We start from the raw sequence: 24,525 nt of genomic DNA, 5'->3' as shown, positions 1-24,525 counted from the left end.
TCCATTTTCTAATAGGAATAGTAAGGGAAAGGAACTGTTCCACTCATTAAAATGTCTGACAATATTAAAACATGTAGTTATAGTGGGGAAAGTATTAGTTAGATTTATGATGCCAGCATTCTCTGATTATATTGGGATATGGAGGATGCAATACTTTGTCTAGAGAAGAAAGCAATTTTTCCTTCTCATTAAGGCAAGGCCTTTCCTAATGCTGCTGCAGCTGTTTTGTTGAGTCAGAGTCGTGGCTTCTTGCCTAAAATCTGAGTAAGGCAATATAGTCTGTAACATGCATTTATTATTTCTTTTTGCAATATAAGGGCAGAAATGTAGCTTTGCTCAGTAGGGCTAATATAATACAGCACTGGTATGGATTGGTATATATACTGTTTCAATAATTGAAAGTCTGTACAGAACTTTGCACAGTGCAAGTGCCACTGATGAAAATGAAGATACCTGAAACTGATACTAAAATATTTTTAGGATTGCAGCATTTCTAATCTGAGCAGCAGCCATTATTCTGAAACACTTGTTGCAAGTTACTTCATCTTTTCACATGGGCAGCTATGCTGCCAGGCCATAACTGTAATGTAAACTATTTGCAGGTTCCAATCTGGGTCGGTCACCAAGACCAGAGGTTTAGTCTTCTGAGCTATTTTAAACTATTTTTAAAAAGCCAATAGTAAGGAGGCAGTTTTTCCAGGCCTATAGGCCTCTTAAGAAAGGTAACAGACAAATGTCTATAGAGATCCTCAATCATCCAGGTTGTCCCAAAGGTGCTTTTTCAAAATGCATCTGAAGTTTCTTGGTCGTTTTCATTGAAAACGTTTTGCTTCTCAACCAAGAAGTTTCTTCAGTTCTAACTTCTAACTAAATTGAAGAAGCTTCTTGGAAGAGAAGAGAAACGTTTTTAAAACAAAAACAAAAACCGAAGAAAGTTAAATTGCGTCTTCCAAAAGGAATAACCGACAAATGCGCGCTCAGGGTGGAGAAACCCACTTTGAATTTCAGAAATATCTCACTTAAGGGAAGGCAAGATTTCAGAATGAGGCCGATTTCCAACTCGCCGCCCAACAGGCGGAGCGAAGATCCTAACTGATATACTGCTGAATAATGACGGCGAGGAAGTGTGACTCAAACGAGGAACTCCCGCCCCGGCTATCCAAACGCGCTGGAGGCGCCCAGAAGTTTCCAGCCAGGCAGCTGCCCCGCGTCTCTCCTCCTTCGTCTCCTACTCCTCCACCTTCCCCTCCTCTTTGGCGCGGAGCTGCTATTTCCAGATACTTCCACCCCCTTCTATGTCTCCTCCCTCTGGATAAAGGTGCCCGGCCGGCAAGAGCAGCCTCGCTTAACTCCAGCGGATGACCTAAGCGGCGGCTGCAATTTCTTTCCGCGTTGCCTTCTTCCTCCAAGCCTTTTTGCGCTTCGCCCTCTTTTTTTTGCTCTCTTGCGCGCAGCAATGAGCGCAGCTGCTCAGTCTCCCACGCGGATGCAGGTGGAGGCCGGAGGCGGCGAACGGGAGCCTTTGCCTCCGGGCTGGGAGGTGAAGATAGACCCTCAGACCGGCTGGCCTTTCTTTGTGGATCATAACAGCCGCACCACCACCTGGAACGATCCGCGCCTCCAGGAGGATCGCCCGAAGGTACCACCACGGGTTACGTAGATTTTCCTTGACGTGGGAAAACCGGCGTTAGTTGGGACCGTAGAGTGGAGGGGGCTGACTGGGGACGTGGAGCCCTCGATCTTAGGCTCCTGTCCTGCTGTCTCGTTAAGGGACGGAGCCAAGGTAGAGGTTGGGTAATTCTGTCCTTCCCGTGACTGAGGATCTCTGTAGACGTCCTTCCCCATGACTTTTAAATAGTTTGTCCCGCTTGCTGCGCTCCATAGCTCGTGTGTATGTTGGAAACAAGAGAGAAGGTTTCACAGGACACTAGTTTCTGGTGGGAAGGGGAAGGGACGCGCGTTCCCTACAACGTAGTTTTGGAGAGGTCAAGTGGAAAGGCAAGGCTTCTTTGGGACGCCCAGCGCTGGGTCTAAAGGACAACGCGCACTGTTTCCACTCTCTAGACAAGGGTGGGTGTACGTGAGGAGAGACGTTCCTCTCGTCAAGCGGCCGGGGGGGTGGGGGAACGGCCCGTGTCGGGCGCCAGAGTTTTTCTCAGTATATGGCATTGCTGCGGTGACTCTACAGATAAAGTTGAAAGGCCTTCAATGGAGGGCAGGGGAAACGACGGGGGAGGTGGGAACGGTGGGTGGGCTCTGCTCTGCCTGCACCTCCCGGCTGGCGCCGTTTGAAGGACAGGAGCCGAGCACTTCCCTGGGGCGCTGGGAGCAGTAAGATGCAGCGGGGCAGTGCCAGGAAAAGTCTGTCCTCGCTGCCTTTCCAACCCCACCCCCCCCTCCCGTCCGGACTACATGGCTATGCAGTGAGGCTAAGAGCTGGCTTTTGTCTCTGACGCACTGCAGTCGTTTCCCTCCCGTTTTTGTGCGTTAAATCATTTGATACTTCGCCGTTGCGACGTTTATTTAAAGTTGGCAAAGTCTGCCTCGATCTGTAAAGAGGCGACCGTAATTAGCCTGGCTGTACTTCAAAGACGAAGAAAGTTGGTTCCCCTCTCCCCCCAGCAGTACAGTTTTCATAGACTTGTCTTGGTATATAATGAGGGCTCGGTTTAGGTTGCTATCCTTAATGTGCGTTTTTATAGGTACCGGTTTTTAAAGTGGTTTTTATAGTACGGATTCTAAGACATCCTGGGGAAAGCTTACTTACAGAGATTCCTTTTCTAATTTCAAAAATAATTTAAATCCTTCATGAGATTGCACCCTTCTTTAAAATTCTTATTTTTTTCTGTTACTGTTTTTTGGAATATAAATTGCTTACTTTAGTTCCATTTCTGCCACACTGGCTTATTGGTTATATAACAGTCCAATGATTAAATGAAGGAGAAAATCAACAACATAATGCAAAATAATTATTAGATTTTAAAATAATTGCTTGTGTTCATTTTAGAGCACTGATGGCGAACCTATGATACGTGTGTGTCTAAGATGACACACCACGCCATTTTGGGTGACACGCCAGCATTCACCAACCCCCAAGTATGACTGTCAAAAGCACAACTGTGAAACTGTCTTTGCTCTACTTGCATTTCATTTTTGTAATTATTTTTTTGTATAATACACAGCACTACATGATTGGACTATTTATGTTTTTTAAAAATTAAAGAATTGTTTCTACTGAGGGGGGGGTGGGGCGGCTGTGACATGCCAGAAAATGAAGCTAGGTGTTTTCTGAATTTCTGATATGCAGAGCCCAAAAGGTTTTCCATCGCTGCTTTAGAGGTAGCATATTTTGTACAGCTCATTTATAGCCCCTTTGGAGTAATATATTCCTAATATATTTTGCTATTCTGTAGAATCTGTAAAATCTTGATAGGCTTTCCAATCCCAAAATATTTTGCTGAAAATATGGGATTTTTGCTATTCCATATAAACTAGTTTATTTGAAAGTTTCTTCCTTATTCCCTCATCAAGCATGTCTTGTAACTGCATTTTTCTTCCAGGTCCTCGTGATAGCTCAGGTGACAAGATTATGTTTGAGTTGTTCTAGTAGTAAAATTTTCCCTTTTTTTCCAATACAATTTTGGCTGTGTATATGGTCTGACAATCTATAAAGTGATAATGGTTGCTGAAATAGTTAGGAGTTGGAATCTACTCAGTTCACCCCTGTAGACTGCAGATCGCTGTTCTTTTAAACCCTGGGAGCTGCTCTTCATGGCCATTTGTCTTGGAATGCTAGAGGGACCAGATCCTTGATTTCCAGGAGGCATCTACTTGCAAAATTCCTAACTGGAGCTTGTACCTGGAACTTTATCAGGTTTTGGGGTAACTTTATAAACATGGGTGTTATGCTATTCTGAGAAATTGATGGGCCTTTAAAAAAAAAAAGTAAGCTGCTTATAATTTAAACTTACTTCTGCCGGTTGGGTATGCTAATTCTGTCTCCATTAGATTCATCATAGGTTTTAGGCTCCTTCAAAAAAAAATGTCTGGCCAAATGTTGGTGTGTGAGAGAGAGGGAGAGAAGGAGAAAGAAAGATTACCTGCTTCGTTCTGCTTTTGGTATCATTACATGCGTTCTGTGGCTTTGTACTTGATACTTCTGGGTGCTGCCACAAGATTAGAACTAGTTTCCTTGGTCATTCCATTGTTATTTCTCTCTTTACCTCACACTACTTCTCTATGTCATCTCTCAGGGCATTTGTGGGCATGGGTTTAGTGCTCTGTCAGAAGCTATGTGTTTAGAAACAATGATAGAAGACAGGTCACACAAAACATAAGCACTGAAAGTGCTATCTTCCGCTTCATCCCATGTACCCATTCACCCTGGCAATTTAACAGTGTGAGACCTGCCATTCTAAGCACCTGTCTAGACTTGCCCCACTCTACATTAGTAAGAGTTGATAGGTGGCTAATTTCTGCTGGTGAGTAGGGGCGAAATGAAATTTGGAGAATCTCATTTTTTGACTTGTCCTATCCTGGGTACAGAAGGATAACATCTTTGTCCTCATATCTTCATGTGGACAGAATAGGAAGTAGCAATGGGGGAAACACAATTTATGCAAACATTTGTTTCTGCCAATTACCTATATATTAGGCAGGGGTCTCCAATCTTCACTGGTCTGTGGCCCGCCACTGAAGCAAGCAAAGCCCCATCTGTCCATGTGCGGGATCAAGGTAGCATGAGAAACTATATCCTCCCGGTCCACAGAAAAACTCCTCTACAGTATCAGCCCCTGGTGTCCAAAAAGTTGGGAGGCTGCTGCATTAGGCATCTTTTTTCTATCCGATTTAGGGATCTAAATGTCCTGTAATAACAAAGAATTGTTTCAATAAATGTCAAGTAGTTTAGAATTCAGGACAAACAGCTATTCCCTTTTCAGCATCTTGCCTGAGGGAAACATCATCATTTCCCTAATGGTAGGGTTGGCCCTGGCAGATCCTCAAAATTTTAATTAAAGATACTTAAATGTCTTGTCTGAACTAAATAGACAGCTAATAACTTTAGTTACAAAGAAAGGCTCCAGATGTTCTGGAAAAGAGCTTCCTGTCTGAATATTAAATGTAGGGTTGATAGTTGGAAAGATATAAAATATAATAGCAAAAAATAACCATTATTCTTTAAAATGATTTAGATGACTGTCACTTTCTAAATGGGCTCCTTGGTGCTCTAAGCTTGGTTGTTTTGCAGACGTTTCATTACCCAAACTAGGTAATATCATCAGTGTTACTGAGGAGTGGGTTTGCTGTCAGTTTATATTCTATCTAGTGATTTGCCCCAAGTTGTCAGTGCTGGTGAGAGAGGTCTTAGAAGTTCTTTGGGCTGTTTACTGTTGGCTTTTTGGCAGATCCTGGTTTGGGATATTGTTTTCTTGATTGTTGGTCTGATGTTGAAATTAATCTATGCTCATTTGGGTGCTGATTGCTGGTGGAGAGATGCTTAAGTCTTTTTGTTCCCTTTTTGGCATAGTCTATAGAGATTGTTTATGTCTATTGATGGCTCATTTGTTAGAGTGCCAGACATTTAGAAATTCCATAGCAATAAAAAGTTTGGATTTGGTTGGTCTAAGATGGTCATGATTTTCCAATTGAAACTATGGTTAAGTCTGTCCATATATTATGCAATTAAAGAGTTTTCAACATGTCTTCTGATTGCTAGTTGGTGTTCATTAATGTCTTCTGCCAGTCTTCTGCCTGTTTGTCTTATGTAGTGCTTGTTGCAGTCATTACACTGTCGTAGAAGATGCTGTTTTCTTCTGGGACTGCTGTTTTTTTTTTTTTTTTACTTAAAATGAAGGGCTTTAGATGGCTTTTTGTGCTATGCTGATTCCATATGGTTCTAGTAGTCTGCTGGTGGTTATGGTAGAAAAACTTACTTGAAAAGTAAGAACAGCTTACATATTCCTGTCATTTGCATTCATTAAAATTGCTGCTAAATTGCAGATTAACTATAGTTTAGGTGATATAAATCTTAATTTATTTAAAACAAATGTTAAAATGATGTTAACATGAATAAAACATGATAAAAAAATAGGCTTTTTTCCTAATTAAAAGAACTATAGGTGTAATACTTTTATTAGGTTAATCAAAATGTCGATTTCAAGTTTTTAAATGTGTTAAAATTATTCCTCAGGCAAAAATGTTAAAGCCATGAAAAACATTTGTGTGGAATTACACAGTTTATAAGAACCATTATTGCACCTGCTGCATTCTGGCATTAACTACTTTGCCTCAAGAATCTTTCATAAAAACTTGAAAACTAGCAACATTTTTGGCAGCATTACAAAGATTTTAGTTCGGGGAAGTTGTGATTTTGACTTTTTTTTGAGATTATTACAGCTATCATTGCTTATCATGTAATCTAATTTAACTCAAATGATAACCAATCAATTGCAACCAAGACATATGTAATGTTTTTATTTAGCCATAGCCTTACATTGTTTCTAAGTAAAATATGGACTGGTTCTGAAATATCAAAAGTGTCAAAAGCCGCACTTTGTAAAAGATCTCTTGCAGCCACATTTATAGAAAGATCCTCCAGTCCTTGGACTGAGCATGTAGGATAAATTGCTCCGCCCTGATGGCTGAACAAGGTGTTTTTTTTTTTTTTTTGGGGGGACTGTCTTTACACTCCTTAAATAAATAATTAAATGGTTTATTTTAGTCTAAAGACCCAAGAAACTGTTAATGCAAGACAAGTTAAGATATAATAGATTAGTAGTTTCTCCGGCTTTATTTATCCTCTCACTTAAAGTCAACAGCTAACATGAAAATCAACTACTGTACAGAGTGCTCTGCTTAACATAGGAGGAATAGAGGAGAGGTAAATTAGTGCCAAGGATTGTTTAGTAACATATTGCAGACATCGTGGCATTCTGTTCATATGACCAGTTGGTTGGGCTGTTTCTGAATCCCATCTTGTATTGACTTGTAATTGATAAATTGTCAGAAGAATATGGGATAAAGTGGCATTGAGTTTACCCAGCACTTCAGTAGAAAATGTTGTGCAACCTCTGTGTTCAATAATTGTGTTCTCTCCCTCCACCTATCGCTTTGTATAGTTCTTGTTTAGATTAAGCATGTCTGAATGTTTGTTTACGAATTTAGAAAAAGAGGAGTTATAATGCAAGAATCTGGATAAAATCATCTTACTGTATTAGATGAAATAGTAAGTTTGTTTTTATTTTCATCTTCTTTTAAATACGTCTCTAGATCTTCTAAAGAAAAGCCTTTCAGCATATTGCATTCTGTTGGAAATTATTCAGATATTTGTTTCTTCACAACTCGTTATGGTGAGACTTAAAACATGCCAGTGTCTGCCCTTTTTTATTCCAATTATATTATGTAGACTTGTTTTGGATAATAACTGTTTCTCTGCTACTTCAGTTTTATGTGTTTTGTTATCCTTGCAGTAAGAGATTTAAATTTGATTAATGGGTTCAGTACTTGGTAAATCTACACCTGTTCTGGGGTAAAATTTTGTAAATCTGTTCCACAAGAAACTTTTGATTTTCAACAACTTTTGCTTTCTTATAATATGAGGCAGTCTCCATAACTATTCAAGTCTAAATGCTTTCCTCATTGTTGTGTTTTATGAATTGCCTTTTCCACATCCTAATCCAACTGTGGACACCATTATTGTTGCACACATTTGTTTCAGCCATCACTTTGGGCCTGAGATCTACACTTTAAACTTTACACATCAGCATAATATAGCGTAGATATTAGGATGTTAGACAGGGGTGGGATGCTACCGCTTCTGCCCGGCTCTTTAGAACCGGTAGCTCTGAAGAGCAGCAGACACAGAACCGGTTCTATGTCTGCTGCTGTTTGGTCCACCTGCCCGCCCAGGCTCTTACCTGAGCTTTATTTCCTGCTTCTTCAACCTCAGCTGCTTTGTGTGGCACAGCTGAGATTGAAAAAGGAGTAAAAAAGACATTTTTCAAATGCTGCGCACCTGCGTGTAGAGCTTACCAGCTGTCCGGGCAGCACAGCTTTAGTTGTATAACGCGCGCACAGCGCACATCTACCATTCACACACAAAATGTAATCACAGAAACGGTAGTAACACCGGTTGAATCCCAGCCCTGATGTTAGATTTTGAGAGATCGAGATCACAGAATGGAAGCTTACCATACTGAGTGGCCTTGAGCCAGTCATTCTTTCTCTGTCCAGCCTGTCTCACATATGATTGTTAATAGAGATAAAATTGGAGGAGTATTATATATTTGGAAGAAAAATGGAACATAAATCAATAAACACTCTTGAGATGTTTTGAGCTACAGGTAGTATGATTATGATTATTGCAACCACATTTACGTCCCAAATTTCTGTTGCTAAACAAGGCAGTTATTAAATGAGTTTCCTTCATTTTACAACCTTTTTTTTTTTTACCATGGCTGCTAAGTGAATACTGCGGTTGTTAAGCAAATCGGGCTTCCTCATTGACTTTGCTTATTAGAGGCCGGCTTGTAAGGTTACTAATGGTGAATTGCATGACCCTGAGACAATGCAACTCGTAAATAAATCCGATCATGTGACCATGGGGATGTTGCAATAATCATAAGTGTGAAAAATGGTTATAAGACATTTTTTCAGTGCCGTTGTAACTTGAAATGGTCACTAAATGAATGGTTGTAAATTGAGGACTATCAGTAAGTGATTTGCACTCTGGCATTATAAGATTATTAAGACCTATGATCACAACTGAGCCCAAAATTTTGTGTTGCTAAGTGAGATATTTGTTAAGTGAGTTTTGCCCCATTTTATGACTTTTCTTGCCACAGTTGTTAAGTGAATCACCGCCATTGTTAAATTAATAACACAGTTGTTAAGTGAACCTGGCTTCCCCACTGTCTTTGTCAAGAAGGTCCCAAAGGTGATCCCCTGACCCTGGAACACTGCAATGGTCATAAGTATAAGCCAGTTGCCAAGCATCTGAATTTTGATCACGTGACCATGGGGATGTTAAAACGGTTTAAGTGTGAAAAATGATCATAAGTCACTTTTTCAGTGATGTAAGGCCATTTTCACAGCTCTACACACCCCCATCACCGGTGCAGGGACTTCTTTCCTCCCCCAGTATGGCAAACCCCGGGGTTTCAGGGTTTGACAGCAACTTTGAACATTCACTAAACAAACTGTTGAAGTCAAGGACTACCTGTATAGTGATTCATATAACATTAAAATTTATATATAGACCCACTGTTTTGGTCTCAAGATGTACACATGATGCATCTTTATTTAACAAACTTCATAAATAATGCACATGTGTGTATCTCTTCAACTGAAAAATTCTTTGTGGTACTCTTTAATAGATTTTTAAAAAGTGCCTTGCTTTTAAGTTTAATAAGATCAAAGCAATGATGCAAGTTCACTTTATGTAGCTTTCATCACCTTCTTATGCAGTCTTTGAGTCCAGTTTCCATTTATAGGCATGGAGGGTGTATGGCTTCACATGCTTTAGAAAGTTCAGGGCCAATGCTAGTAGGATCTTATCACCCTGCAAAGTTGAATTCTGTCTGGATTATTTAAGTGAAATTAATCAAAGGAAAGTGCCTAGTTTTTCAGAATTTCTAGCAGCTTCGTCCTGTCCTTGCCAGAATACACTCATTGCCAGTGTTTAAAGAAAAAAAATATTAATTTGTATAAGTTCAGTTGGATACAAAATTAATAGATTTAAATAAAAGGGATGCAGAAATGATTCCATAAAGATAATAGCATGAAATCAGATATTAATAAATCAAAATAAGTTTCGTGAAGTGTTTCAAGAAAAACTGATGAAATTCTCCAATCAGGATATTTAAGGATTTAAACATGGCAAGACAGTGTAAATCAACAGCTTGCCCTTATAAAACAAGTAATCAGAACTTAGAACTGAAAGTATAAAAAAAATTTAAACAAGCTGAATAGTTCCTACTAAGAGAGAAAAGCAGGTTTCACCAGGTTACACCTGCTACTGGGTCAGCTGGGAGTTGCACTATCATTTCTTCCTCTCCTTCTGTTCTAGTTATCTGTTCCATTTGTTTATACAAACAAAACCCTAGCCAGGAAAATGGTTCATATTTAGTGCATGAGGCAATGGGATGAGACAAAAATGGGCCTAGATATTGTTGTAACGTTGGAAAGGTTCAGCTCAGAAACCCTCAGCTTTTCAAGGTCCTTATTTGTTTGAATAATTGGTAATCTGTAATCTGCATTCTCAATATTCTCAGCGCTGTGCTTTACACACACACACACACACACACACACACACACACACACACACACACACACAGGGGCCTCAACTTACAACCACAACTGAGCTCAGACTTTCTGTTGCTAAGTAATGAGATCATAAAGCAGGATGCCATGTGACTGCATTGCTTAGTGATGGCAATCCTGGCACTCCTTGTTGTCCAGACCCAGGGATTGTTAAGCAGGAAGCAGAGGGAGTCCCAGGTAAGAGCACAGAGATGCTGCAGTGGGGAATGGGGGAAGCCCATCGCCGACCACATGTGAGTTGGGGGTTGTTGCAGTGTGATGCAAGCTCATGAAGACCAGGAAAAGAGGGTGCAGGTGTACGAGTACAGGAGTGCTGGGAAAAGCTAGTTCTCAAGGGCTTCTTGGTGGGTTGCAGCTCTGGAGCTGCAAGAGGCCCCTGAGGGGAAGCAGTACAGCACAAAGCCATAGCCATCCCTGGAAATGTTAGCTGCCCCATCCTGCGGTTCAACAGCTTTACACTGTAGACCCCAGGAACTGCCAGGCAAACTCACCATGCCAAAGAATGTATCAACAACGCAGCACAAATCTGCCATGCTCCGGGAAACATAAACAGCATAGCACAAAGCTGCAGCCCCTTGCTGCCCTGCATTCTTCCACTCCCAGCTGATGTTCATCATCTTCTTGCTTTTTCTGCTGGTGTTCTTTTCTGTCCTGACTTTCTCATGACACAGCTTCTTCCCACATGAGGTATCTTTCTCCAGGTGTTGTGACAATGGGCATACTGTTGAGGGTGGCAGGCCCTCCATCCTCACTATGCTTCGGAAGACCTCCAAAGCTTTCTGAACGCTTTCTAAGCATCAGAATGGGACATGCTATTTGGGAAATGCTGTGTGAGATTTGGAGAATACGATGAGCAGCCTACAAAAGAAAGCTTGGTGCAGCCAGCAACTTCCTCACCTAGGGTCAGGCCTAGGGGCACGCCTTGTCAGCAGTGGGATAAAGATGGCAAAGGTCAGCTTGAGTGCAGCATGGCCTGTGGAGTCCAGGGTAGCAGGAACAATTGGGTCTTTTGCATTGTGGTGCTGGGCTGGCTGGCTGTGGTGTGGGACTTGAGGTGGCATTTCTCAGTGGAAGTGGTGGCCCTAGGGCAGTGACAGTTGGTTGAACCTGCTGAAGGTTTAGGGCCTCTACTTCAGTGCCAGCCCTGCTGCTGTTGCTGAGCAGTGCCACCACCTACAAGCCAGGGTGACCAAAAGGACATAGATATGGGAAAGATAAGCAGGTGTGTATATGTGTGTGTGTGTGTGTGTGTGTTGAAATGCCCCTGTAGTCATATGTGTGGGTGTGTTGCCAAGTATCTGAATTTTGATCATGTGACAATAATGGCCATTAACTTCAGAGACCAGTTTAATTCACTGTTTTCAGCACTGTCATAAATTCAAGTGGTTGCAGATTTTTTTCATTTTCATATTTATTTACAACTTCTTCCTGTGAAATCACACGAACGATTTTTCTTTCTCCCTTGTGTAATTTGTGCTGGAGGCACTTTGTTTATCTACAGTTCCAATGACTTCACAATAACAACCCTATACTCTTTTTTAACAAGATAATTCTTGTAATTCTGCTCTAGCAAGTCTTCTAGCATATTCTGTGTATCTAACATGCATCTCTTCAGTTTATTCTTTTATCCCTAGGCCTCAGGCAGATAACTTTATTAAATGGGTAGGAATAATCTTAATCCTAACTCTTCATGTATAGATGCTGGAGGGGTGGGAGTCCTAGCAAATTCTTAAACAACCTTTCTTATATTTTGGGGGAGTGGCTAAGAGCCAAACAGGATGAGGGCAAGGATACAAAGTGAGTAAGACTTTGTCACACATGTGAGGATGCCTAGAATATTTGTCTATTACCAATAACTTTGGTAATTTCTTTATTAAACTTCTTTGGATTTACATTTACAGCTATACTTAAGAATGACAAGAAACTGTACTACTGATTTTGAGAGCCAGAGGAATTCTGAAAATTGCCAAAAAAGGGTATTGTGACACACACACACCTATCCATATGCCTCAGGTTGCCTGTATTTGTGAGGCCAAAATGTTAGCCCAAGATAATCACACATAAGTAATATATTGGAATATAAGGATTTAAGGAACATACGGAATATAAGAATACATTTAGAATCCAGAGAACCTTGGTTAATAAAATAAGCTTACTGAGCCATTCTTGCTGTGTAAACAGACATAGCCAAGTAGTAAGCTGTGTAAGCCCTTCACTGAAAATAGTCATAGTTTACGTATGTAAAGTATGCCATATTATTCCAGGCTACATTCATTCTCGCATCAGTTATAACATTTGTTTCATGAAAAGAAAAGCTGGAAGAAACAAGAAAATACAGTGTACAAGTCCTAGATCTTGTGGCAAAATCACACACACACACACACACACACACACACACACACACACACACCCTGTCAGTTGCCACTATTTTTCTGCTTCAGTGCAGGCTGCTATCTTGTGCTGCCAACTGCTCTACAGAGTTACATATGGTAGCTTTGTACAGCAGCTGCCTTCCTGGCCCATAGTGATACTTGCTCATACAGACCGATGGGAGTTATATTCCAAAACATCTGGAAGGCAACAAATTGCAAAGAATTTAGAGTAACTCAATGGATTTTTTTTTTCAAGATCCCAAAGGTGATGCTTATCGTTATCTAAAAAAAAATTTCTGAGTTGGAATAGTTTGTAACAACTGTTAGATGTATAAATGTTTTGAGACATGCTGAGAAAGTGATACTTTATAAATGAGATTATATTTATTTATAGTGTACAGCCACTTTTTGTTTAGTGGATGCCCTGTTTATTAACCATCCAAATATATGAAGGTTAGTTTTTTAAAAAGGATTTTCTGATCAATGCACACAATTAGGCCCAAATTTCTATGCCTGACAAAAAACACATACCAGAGTAATATCAATGCCTGATTTGCCGTCTGAGAGAACTTTATATAAATGAGATGGCGGCAACCAGAAATCTTCGCAGTGTTTCATGTATTCGCTTAGTGACCATGAAGCTTTCAATTTAAGAAATGAATTGTGGTGCTAAATGAGAAGTATGTATGCTTTTCTGTGTTGTGTGTGTGTGTGCATAGCCTCTCTCTCTCCCTCCCTCACTCCCTCCCCCCCTCGTATAAACTTAACTGATTAGTAACAGAGACATAAATAGAATCCCTGTTACATGCTTTTGAAAATCCAAATAGTTGTAAGAAAAAATTGTGAACTAAAGAATAACTATGTTGACATTTCAAGATGATATTAATATTTCCACTGTTAAATTTATATTTGTGTGCAATATAGCTTTAATCGGGGTTGTTAGTCCCATATATTACAATGTTCAGTTTTTGTTGGGAATATTTTTTCTCAGTGCATTGTTTCATAAAGTATGACAGCTAAAACATTTTGTACTTTAGGAGTGAAGGCAAACAACTGTGTCCCAGGATAATGTTGCAGGATCCAATCTGGCTTGATCACTAGACCAGAGACCCTTGGATTGGATGCTGCAAACCTTTGCTACTTCTCCTTAAATCTATCAACATTTGTAATAATTACTATAAATACTTACTATTGGATATCTAATAATGTTAGATTTTTCTATGAGGAATGCCTCCTAGAGTCATACATGACTGGATAGGAGAAACTTTTACCTTTACCTTTTTATCTTTCTTTTTTTTTTATCATGTTGAATAATAAAATATCACTTCAGCTAAGTGATACTTTACTTCCAATTTTAAATTTTAAAAATCAGAATTATGACTCTATAAACCAACCAGAAAAATGTTTCAATTTACTAAATAGAAGTCAAGTAAATATTTAAATTATGCTAGTTCAATTTTTTCAGATAACCTAGACTGCTTATTATATTTTCACATGCGGAAATGAGCTGTTAGATTAGGGTTCATTATGAGAAGAGGAAAATTGTGCTAAATGCTTGAGGTAGTAATTTATGAAAACTTTTTTTTCTTAAATATTCAGCAGCATCAAAATGTGAAAATTCTATACAATAATAAAACTTGACAGTTTCAAATTATGTAATGTAATGGCACAATTGTCAGTTTAAAAGGCAGGTTTGCTGCGTTTCCATATACCATAAATTCATAGTAGTTGGTAGTTGATATTCTCAGGAAGATTTTGGATTGATATCGTTGCTGTTGCCGTGGGGATGGGGGCTATGGATTTTTATTTTGAGGGGTTTTAATATTAAAAGCTGCCCGAAGTCCACCTGTGTGCTAGTTGGGCAGCCATATAAACTTGCTTATATGGTATTTATTTTATTTATTTATTAAACTTTGCATTATTGATTGATATTTTGTGAGCAAGAGCAGTAGTTGTTAGCTGATCTCACTGGGAGATTCATTTAGAATGTGATTCCCAAAATAGAATTACCACTGCAGGAAGAGCTTCATTAGAGGACTTAGGAGGGGAATCTCTTGCATAAAGTTTTGTTTCTATCCTGTTCACATTCTAAATATCATATTACAAAGCTTGTAGCATTTATTTTCCATTCTTTCTGATTTCTCTTTTCTTTTGATCTACCCACCCTTCCTCCCAAACTTCACCCCACACTTTCACATTACTGCTGCTGATAAATCCTTACTTAAATGGATCCATCTGTTTCCTTTGCCAATGACATTCTTTAAATAGCATTAAAAAGAACATTGTCCCCTGTTTGTGTCCTGTTCATTTTGGTGTTTGAAATATTTTTATGCTGTTAATTTTATCATGGACTTGTTATAGCCAGTTTTCCTTTTTCAAATACGACAGATAAAAGTTTTTTATTTTTTTTCCTGATGTTTGCAACTTTTTGTTTGTTTCTTTCCATATCTTCCCATATCTATTTGAATGTATGAAAATATAATGGTACTAGAAATGATATTTCAAAAGAAACTGCAGAAGAGAGGATTAATAATTTTGTGTTCACTTACCTCTTGATTCCCCAAACATTCACATAGAAGAGTAAATGTTTGCTTCAACTATGGCTTATGTTTAGTGAAATGAATATGCAGAAATTATGTCTATGTTTAATGTTGACTAGTCTTCAAGATTTGTCAGATTTGTTATTGTCTTCCATAATCCCTAGCAAACACAACCATTTTTACCTTCTATTAAACACAACTGTTATTGTCTTCCATGTTTTGTTGAATTTGTTACTGTCTTCCATAATCCTTAGCAAACACAACTGTTAGTCTTGATCTAAATTGCTTAGTTTTTTATGAATACTCGCAGATGAAAATCAGTTACAATTAATCCAGAAGAGTGTAATTTTACTGGTTTATTGTAAATGAGACTGCAACCTTTAATAATGGTGTAGTAGGAGGATACAAGTAGTCCTTGACTTACAGCTATTCATTTAGTGACCGTTCAATGTTACAATTGCATTGAAAAAAGTGACTTATGATTGTTTTTCACACTCAAGACCATTGCACCACCCTTATGATCATATGATCAAAATTCAGATGTTTGGCAGCTGACTCATATTTATGACAGTTGTAGTATTCTGAGTTCATGTGATCACCTTTTGCGATCTTCTGATGAACAAAGTCACTGGGAAATCCAGGTTCACTTAACAACCGTGTTATTAACAACTCTGGCAAGAAAGTTTGTAAAACAGGGCAAAACTCATTCAATGAATGTTTAATTTAAGCAACAGAAATGTTGGCCTCAGTTGCAGTTGTAAGTTGACGACTACCTGTAGTTGTATATGCAAGTCAACAATTTTGGGCTACTGTTGTTTGTCAGGACTTTGCCTTTCTCTTTGTTTCCAGTCTTTGTCCATGTTTTGGCAAAAGTTTGGGTCAATCTTCATCTTCAAGTTAAAAATGAAATTATTGTTGCAGTTACATGGAGTTTCCAAAGCCCAGTGGACTTGCAGTAATAATTGCTGCCTTAGTGCTACTGCAACTTCAGACTTTTTGATAAGCCAGAGGGGAGCATGCAATTTTGAGTTAATGTTGGGGTGTGATAAATGTTTCCTGTATTATAAATGCACAACAGCTCTGAAGGTCATCCTTTTAATCTGCAAATTAAAACAGAATGGCCCTGTAGTTTTTTCCTGTATGCCCCCTTGATATCTTGTAATGCTGTAATTTCAAGCCCAATCTTAGAAATGAGTGGTGGAAGGGACTTCAGTTTGGAGAGAAACAAATACTCTCCTGTTGCTCCTTGGTAGAACAGATTTATTTTAGGGTTATTGGAAGCTGCTGCTGCTCAGATTTCTGGCCTATTTAGTGATTTCTGACAGATACAGCAATTCAGATAGGTATATGTTCTAGCTTTAATTCTAGAATCTTTCTATGCAAGAGTTTGTTTCTTGAGTATAATTTTAAACTTTACAAAATAATGAGAAGGGCTATAGTATTATAAGAAGGATACTCTATTGCTTGTCTGAAGTGTTTTAGTGCAATTTTCTGCCTTTAAAGGACTGGTACAATATATATAGTCTTAAGACTGTAAACCGCCCAGCCATTGCCTTCTAAACATCTTTCTCAAGACTGTATTAAAATACTTCAATCATTAACTTGTTAAAGTTAAATAGAGTAAAAAGCATATGTACTATTAATGAATCAGAAATTGTCAATTATATTTAGAATTCCTGTCTTGAGCTATCATGAAACCCATATGAAAAGCTATGAAGTATGTTTTATCTTAATCACCTAATCTGCAATCACATAATTGCAAGTATAGATGTTCAAGTCCACCCTTTGTCTAGAAGCTGATTGGATGACTTTGAGCCAGTCTCTCTCAGTCCAGCTGATTCCACTGGGATTTTTGTTGCTGAAAAAATAAGGAGCACTGTAGATGCTACCTTGAGCTTCTGAGGCCATAAATTAAACAAATGAACAAACAGAATTACTAAAGAATGTTCAGTCTCCAGTTGGAATTGCACAACTTGAAAATTGTATGTCTTGAATTTTAAAAGATCTTAATTTCTAAATCTGTACTATATATCTGTTTGTCTAGGAAAGTGCGTCAGCAAATGGCCCATCTCGAAATAGCGTGAATCAAGCCCAAATCCGAGATGGAAACGTGGGATATCCAAAGCTTCGGGCTGGTTATATTCCAATTCCAGTTGTACACGAAGGTGAAGAAAACAAGCAGTATTACTCATACAATTCTGGCTATCAGCCTGGCATTCAGCGTGTCAAGGCAGAAACCATTCCTACCCAAATTCGGGCCCCATCATCTCCAAGAGGAAGCTTTATCCGTTCACAGTCTCCAGCTAGAGGGCTTGCAGAAGCTGCCCAGACAGATAAGCCATGTGCACAACCAGCAGCAACCCCAATCCAAATACAGTCCTCAGGATCTGAGGTGAGTTTGCAGAAGTGCTTTGGTAGGTTTTATGTTAGAATTGTTGCATTAGGAGAATATCATATAATGGTCCCATTTATTCACCTGCATATTGAATTATAAGTATGTTTATGCAAATGGGTTTTGTTAATAGGTGTTAATTTGTAGTGCTGCATTTGGGTCAGTTTTGAAGGAGGAGCATTGCACATTATTATAAATACAACAGAATCACACTTTTCCCAAGTTATAGATGTGGGTGGTCCTTTGGGAAGTCCCTTCCCAGATTAGTTGAACACTCACTGACAGTTAGAGCATCTGCAGACAGCACTTTGGTCTTATTTAGACCAGGTTCACTTTGTTGCTGTTATTTATTAGATTTATATAGGTGATAAATTTAAAAAAAATACTCAAGGAGGCTGATTGCAAAAACTGAATAAAAACAAACAAAATGCAAAAAGGATAAAATTGCACACAATTAAAAAAAAAACAGCATGTAATCCTATGATTGTAATGATCCTGATCCTGTGGTTGACTTTCCATAAAGCCTTGATGATATAGTTCTTTCCTTGAGAGGAACTATATTATGAGATGAGATGAACTTGGAAATGAATGAATGAAAGGTTTTGAAAAGGTTGGTGAAATAATTAACCTTGGTTATTCCATTATTCTTTTGTTATTCTATTTTTTGGTTCTGGGTGTGTCTTAATCAATAATACATTAGGATCAAAAATACTATGGTCTGTTTGAAAAGCAGGTTTTCAGTGCTTTTCTAAAGCAAAAGAATCCCTCGCACTTTGAATTGTACTCAGAAACCCACAGGTAACCGGTGCAACTCGTGGAACATAGGTGCCACATGGGAATATTGAGGTGTACCTTTAAATGCTTGAGTAGTTATATTGTAGACCAGGGTGTCAAATTCGTGTCATCATGATGTCACATGACATATCACGACTTCCCCCCCCTCACTAAACCGGGTGTAGCCAGCATGTGAGCATCTGTGCTAGTGTTCTGACCCACACCCCTTTCCAGCAAATCAAACACAATCCAAAAGGAACAGAAACCTTGTAATGCATTTACAAAATAATTAGCTGTAATAAGCACAAGCCTTGCCAAACTGTGCAAGACTTGTCCAAAGATAACAGACAAGGAATAATTTGCAATATAAGAATCTTCAAATACAAACTCAGGATACTGGAATGTCCATGAGGCTGTAGTTTCAAAACGTCTTTGCCTTCTGCAAAGTATGTTGCTTTCACAGCTGGCTTTTATCTTCTTGAAGGAGGGGCCATTACCTTGCAGCCTTACTTCCGAGTCACCCATGCTGTTGTAGCTGCTCTTTCCTACGAACAATCCTGCATGCATGCGTACTTGGCACAGGCTCCTCGGGAACCTCCTTATCACTGCTGCCCCACAATCTCTGAAGGCAGCAGTACACTCCCTAATGGTCCTGGGCCCTCTTCTGAGTCCTCGGTCTCCTCAGCCATCTGCAGCTGCTGCCAACTAACCATAACACCCAGGCGACATGAGTTTGACATCCGTGTTGTAGACCAACTATGATTTCCAAGTAGCTTTTAAGGGCAGTTCATATACAATTGCACTCACCCAAGTGAGAAGTGACCAAGGCATGAATGATTGTGAATAAAGCCTGTTGTTCCAAGAAAGAACCAGCTATATAAATATGATGAATAAATAAAAATGATTTTTATTTATGTATTTATTTATTAAATTTGTATGCCATCCATCTCATCTAGAGATATAATATTTTAATATTTCATCTGCCTCCTCTATCCAGGTAGTTCTTGCTTACCAACCACTTGTTCAGCAATCTTTCAAGTTAAGACGGTGTTGAACAAGTTGACTTGCAACTGTTTCTCAAAGTTGTATCTGTTGCAATACCCCATGTTATACAACCTCAGTCTGGCTCTTGGCAATAATGTGCATTTACAACTGACATGGTGTCCTGTGGTCACATAATTGCCGTCTGCAAGCAATAGAATCCTGTTAAATCCCATGATTTAACAAGAGATTGAGTAGAATTATACTCACCACCTTCTGGTGATGGCCTTCCAAGGATGAGTGGAATGATGGCAAAACGGTTGTATCCACTTTTACTTGAGATATCTTCTGCAGAAAGATACCATAGTCAATCATGTCAGAAGCATCTGAGAAATCCAAAGAATTAATAGGAACATAACCATGTATCTTTCTCTTGTTCACAGTGTAACCAAGGTAGCTTCCTTATGCAAACCAGGTCTTAAACCCCTGGTTAAAATAGATGTTGAAAATTGGTTTTGACAATGAATGTCTGCTGTGTTCAAGCACTATTTTCTTAAGGATCTTGCCCACAAAATGGATCCACAAAACAGACTACAAACCTGTTTTGATCTTCTGGATCCACTGGTACTACTTTTTCATAGTTAATTTCACAGGCCTTTTTTTATAAGGCTGGAGTCAGTAGTTTCAGAAGAAAGGAATTTGTTACCTACTAGATCCAACAGGACCTCCCCACCTTGTTCTCATAAGAAGCCATGCTAAATTCTGTCCAAATTGGTTTTTGTAACATGATGCTTTAAACTATTCCATACTTGAAGCAAGGCAGTCTGCTGAATCAAAACATTCTCAGTCAATGATGTCAAATCACTTCAAACTTTGTTTATTAACCACGTAACGAATTGGGTATATATTTATAAACAATAGGAATATTTTTCTTAAGGAAGTATTTTAGTGATTAAAATACATTGTTAAGTAGTGCTATGATCCTTGCTAACTTTTCAATTATATTAAAACCACTGGGACAATGATTTAACTCTAAACTTTTCAAAACAGCATATGTAGCTATTAGTAAATAGGTTGAGTGTGATTAGAAACTAACAAAAAATGTGATTAGAAACTAACAACCTTATCTGGAATGTTCGTTTCTTGGAACATGGCTAAATCTAATAATTGCTTTTCCTTCAGCAGCTTCCATCTTCAGAATCGCCAACAATTTCCCCTCAGTCTTCCAGCAGGCATAGCTCAGGAAGTCATCACCTCCCTCGAGGATATATTCCCATCCCTGTGATCCATGAGGGAAATGTCCCAAGGCAGCCATCACAAATCTATCATCAGACACAGAAGACACCTTGCCCAGCCCAGCCAAGTGACTACCAACCTCATCAGCCAGTGTACTATAAAATTCATGTTGATGATTTGGATCAGAAGCCACAGCGGCCACAGTCCCCATTCAGGGTGACACAGCGAGGCTCAGCAAGTCGTGAAAGTTCACCTGGAAGAATCCAGTCACCAACACCAATCAGACTACAGTCAGTCAAACCTCAAGTATGTACACTCAACTTCTGCAAGCCCCTCTTTAGCTAATTATGTTGAAGTCTTTACTCATGTATAATATTAAAGAGTAGTGACAAAGGCCATAATCATCTCTTGACTAAGAAGTTTACATTAAAAATTCAATTTTTATTGAAATTTATGATTATCTCAATTGTATCATAATCATTTTATGAGTCTTTTCATTCTGCAAACTTTTGCCTCCTGCCTATGAAAGAGTGAGGGGAATAAGAATAATAAAGAGAATATTTGTGGTTACTTCTCTCTGTTCAGGAGAACCTTCTAAAGTTGCAATGTTAATATTTTATTATTGAGGCCTAAGATTACAGAAAACCATCTTCTACTGAGTCGGACTACTGGTCTGTATTGATCATTATCCATTATCCATTCTGACTCGTTTTTCTAATGCTACATAGAGATAATTGGATTTGAACCTAAGACTCTTCTAATATATAAAGCATTTGATTTGATATATAACTCTATTAAGTAGAGTAATACTATTAACTAGTATTTGAAGATTTCCAATATAGGACACATGTTCCTAGTATTCTGTTTACTATAGTTTTTCTCATAGTTTGTTCTGATTTATTTTCAGCAACAGGATTTTTTTTTCTGTTGCCTTTTGTCTTTTAATTATTTCTTTTCCATCACAGAATGTTATTCTCAGAATTCTGGCTTGTTACTTTGGTTCACAATGTATATATACATAGCACCTCATACTGAATAATTTCCAGAATCCATAAGATTCTGGAAATGTTGAACTCAGCATTATAATTATTTTTGATACTTCAATCCCTGTACATGTTCTTTAGTTTGCATTTCCTAATAATAAGCAGCTTGTTCTCCTCCTCAGCAACAAGTGCCAACTGAAGAAGCACCGCTACCTCCGCCACCTGATACCAAGCTTAAAAACAAGGCTGATTCACCTGCAACAGAAAGTCCTGTTCATAGTATTCCCATTCAAGTCATACGTGCAGATGTAGATACTAAACCACCCCAGCAGGTACCATTTTCTCCCGTCCAAGTCGTACGTCCAGATGTAGATACTAAGCCACCCCAGCAGGTACCATTTCCTACAGTAGAACAGGATAACAAGATTCCATGCCCTGTTAAAGATGTTCCAACAGAAGAGAGACCTTTACCACAGGAACATGAATCAGAGAAGACATCAGAAGTAGAAGAGCTTCAGAAACACCCAGGAGTCTTGAAGGTTGAAGCTATTCTAAATAGGGTACAGAGCCTAGAGCATGAAGTTGATTCCTTTAAAGGAAAGAAAAATGGCAAAAAGTACCTGTGGATAGAAGAATACTTGACCAAAGAGCTGTTAGCCTTGGACTCGGTGGACCCCGAGGGTTGTGCAGATGTTCGGCAGGCCAGGAGAGATGGTGTAAGAAAAGTCCAGAATATATTGGAAAGACTTGAACAGAAAGCAGAGGATGTCCCAGAGACCACTCCAGGAGATGGATTTCAGTCATCTTTCCATGAAAGTAGTCCACTGTCACAGGAAAAAATGGAGATTGATCCTATGGTGGAAAATCTTGCTAAGGATACAAATAATGAAAATGTCAAGGAGCAAATCAAAGTAGAAATGGAACAACCTGGATCTAAAGAAGACACAGTCTCAAATCTTGCTAAAGAAAGTTGCACAGCTAAAACTGTGGCTGAACCATAAAGACTGGCAAAAACTTAGTCCTTGGACTCCTTAAATTAAATGTGTGTTAAGCAAATTTTAACTTGCATGCATTTCCAGAGCTTTGCACCGGTTGATTTTTAATCAACAGCTTGGATCACAGAAAACAGTTGTGGGGGGAGGGGGCAGAAATGGATGCATAAAAATGTTTAGCTTATATTCTGTATCTTACTCAAATAATGTGTTTGAAAAATATCTTGTAAAATGATTGCTTTCAGTTCAACACAATGAGTGAAAAATGTTTTTCAATTTCAGTTAGCAGAATTACTTTCATAAAATCATTACCTATGTACATCTAAATAAGACATCCTTTTTAAAAACAAGACACTCTTAGGGAAAATGTTTTCACTATTAGGCACTTTAATGATGTCTGGAAAGTGTGTTAAGAAACTATAGGGATATTTATATGTACTGTATTGAGAACTTCAGTGCTATATTTTGAATGAGAAAAGAAATAAAACAGACTAAAAGCCTGATGAACCAGTGTGGTTAATAAATGAGAAAGATGACTGTATATTATTTGTTTGCTTCTAAAATAAATATTCCTTTGTAAATGTATACTTACAAGGGCTCTCTAGTAAGTTCATGATTTTTTTCAAATTTACATATAGTGAATCCTGAACTTCTTAAAAGGTTCAAGTGGACATGTAAAAAATATTTAACAATCTCAACATTAGTTGCACTAAAAATACAGAAATATAGCAAGCAGCTACTTTTCCATTGAATAGGTTGAACCATATTTCAGCCAAATTCTATCCAGCCTAATTAAATAGGGTAAGTGAGGAGGGAAAGTATTTGAAACTGGAATATTGCCTACTTTTACCTCAGTAGACTAGAATATATGTAGCTCAGGGTTGAACCTTAGTAAAATCCTTAGTGCTCTCTTAGCTTGGTTATTTCCTTGCAGACTTACCCGATTAGGTAACATCGGCAGTGTGAATGTGGGAGTTTGTTCCCTGTTTATATACAATAGCTTGCTCTGCCAGGTTTGGTGGTGGCAGTTATGTTTTTCTCATCGGTAATTCCTTGATTAGGGTTTTGTTTTCTGCTTGATTCTTTTCATGCTGTAAAACCCTGTTCTCCTCAGAGCTGCTCAGAGCATCCAGTAGTGGGAGGTGCTTCAGTCTCTGCATTCATAGGCTGAGCTTGAATTGAGGAACGCTCCTCCTCCTCCACGTGACTCCTTCACAGCGTTCCCCAGTTTTTGCTCAGCCTCGTGCGAGACAGGCAGTGCATTGACTAGCTCCTTGGCCGAATCAGGATTTTCTCTAATCATAGTCACAATTTCGTTCATTATCAGGTTGGAATTATTCTTCTCTCTTAGCCCTGCGCAACTGTTTAATTGGGACTTCTATCCACCCAAGGAAAGCGCGTTTGCGCCCCCAGAGGGGGGAAGCAAAGGGGAGGGCCAGTAGTGCCTTCGCACCACCTCCCATAGCCAAAATATCCTTACCCTGCCTTTTCTTCTGTGCCGCTTTGTTCCATTTCATTCGTTAGCGGCTTGAATTGCTTTTGCCTGAGTCGTTTCGTTAATTTCCCCCTGCTGAACGCCGCTCTAGCGTGGAAGGGCTAATCTTTCTCTTCCCTACCCCATAACATTTAAAGCTTCAGCTTGCCTTTTGGGAGGGAAATCTGCCGCTGAGAAATCTGAGGATCCCTCGCATTGTTGGCGGCCACCATTTTGGGAGCCTCCTCCTGGCCGAGCGCCATTTTGTTTTCCATATCATTGCTGTGAGTGTAAATCTGCTTGAGGATACAGGACCCGTAGGCCTGTTTCAGAGCTATTCAACCTCATTTAGCCATTTAGTACTGAGGTTGATTTCTTTAAGAATCGTTGGCCTCATCCCACAGCTTACTCAGCGGCGCAGCAGCAGCACCCACCCAGTGCTGCCTGAGCAGGAAGGCTGT

The 24,525-nt window shown here is 39.0% G+C and overlaps 1 protein-coding gene across 4 annotated transcripts; it reads left to right on the top strand.

Moving 5' to 3' along the window:
- The first annotated feature begins 894 nt into the window (after nt 1-894).
- Nucleotides 895-23,093, top strand: BAG3 (BAG cochaperone 3). 4 transcript variants are annotated; one of them, XM_087932645.1, is made up of 5 exons: nt 1,018-1,639; nt 17,277-17,624; nt 20,565-20,921; nt 21,781-21,930; nt 21,991-23,093. In XM_087932645.1, the coding sequence occupies exons 1-5, from the start codon at nt 1,457-1,459 to the stop codon at nt 22,597-22,599; spliced, it is 1,647 nt and encodes a 548-aa protein (XP_087788771.1). In that variant the 5' UTR covers nt 1,018-1,456; the 3' UTR covers nt 22,600-23,093. The 4 variants fall into 4 exon arrangements, with proteins under 4 accessions (XP_026560656.2, XP_087788771.1, XP_026560654.2 ...); XM_026704872.2 differs by having other exon boundaries at nt 1,168-1,639; nt 20,562-20,921; XM_026704871.2 differs by having other exon boundaries at nt 895-1,639; nt 21,781-23,093.
- Nucleotides 23,094-24,525: the final 1,432 nt, after the last annotated feature.

This window comes from Pseudonaja textilis, chromosome 4 (genome assembly GCF_049901715.1).
Source record: "Pseudonaja textilis isolate UNSWEBS1 chromosome 4, rPseTex1.2, whole genome shotgun sequence".
Classification (NCBI taxonomy): Eukaryota; Metazoa; Chordata; class Lepidosauria; order Squamata; family Elapidae; genus Pseudonaja; species Pseudonaja textilis.
This window is presented reverse-complemented; position numbering and strand designations above follow the sequence as displayed.

Coding starts and splice junctions, on each gene's coding strand:
- BAG3 (XM_026704869.2), top strand. CDS start 1,457: ATGAGCGCAGCTGCTCAGTCTCCCACGCGGATGCAGGTGGAGGCCGGA. Junction 1,640..17,276: donor TCCAGGAGGATCGCCCGAAG/GTACCACCACGG, acceptor CTGTTTGTCTAG/GAAAGTGCGTCAGCAAATGG. Junction 17,625..20,561: donor TACAGTCCTCAGGATCTGAG/GTGAGTTTGCAG, acceptor CTTTTCCTTCAG/CAGCTTCCATCTTCAGAATC.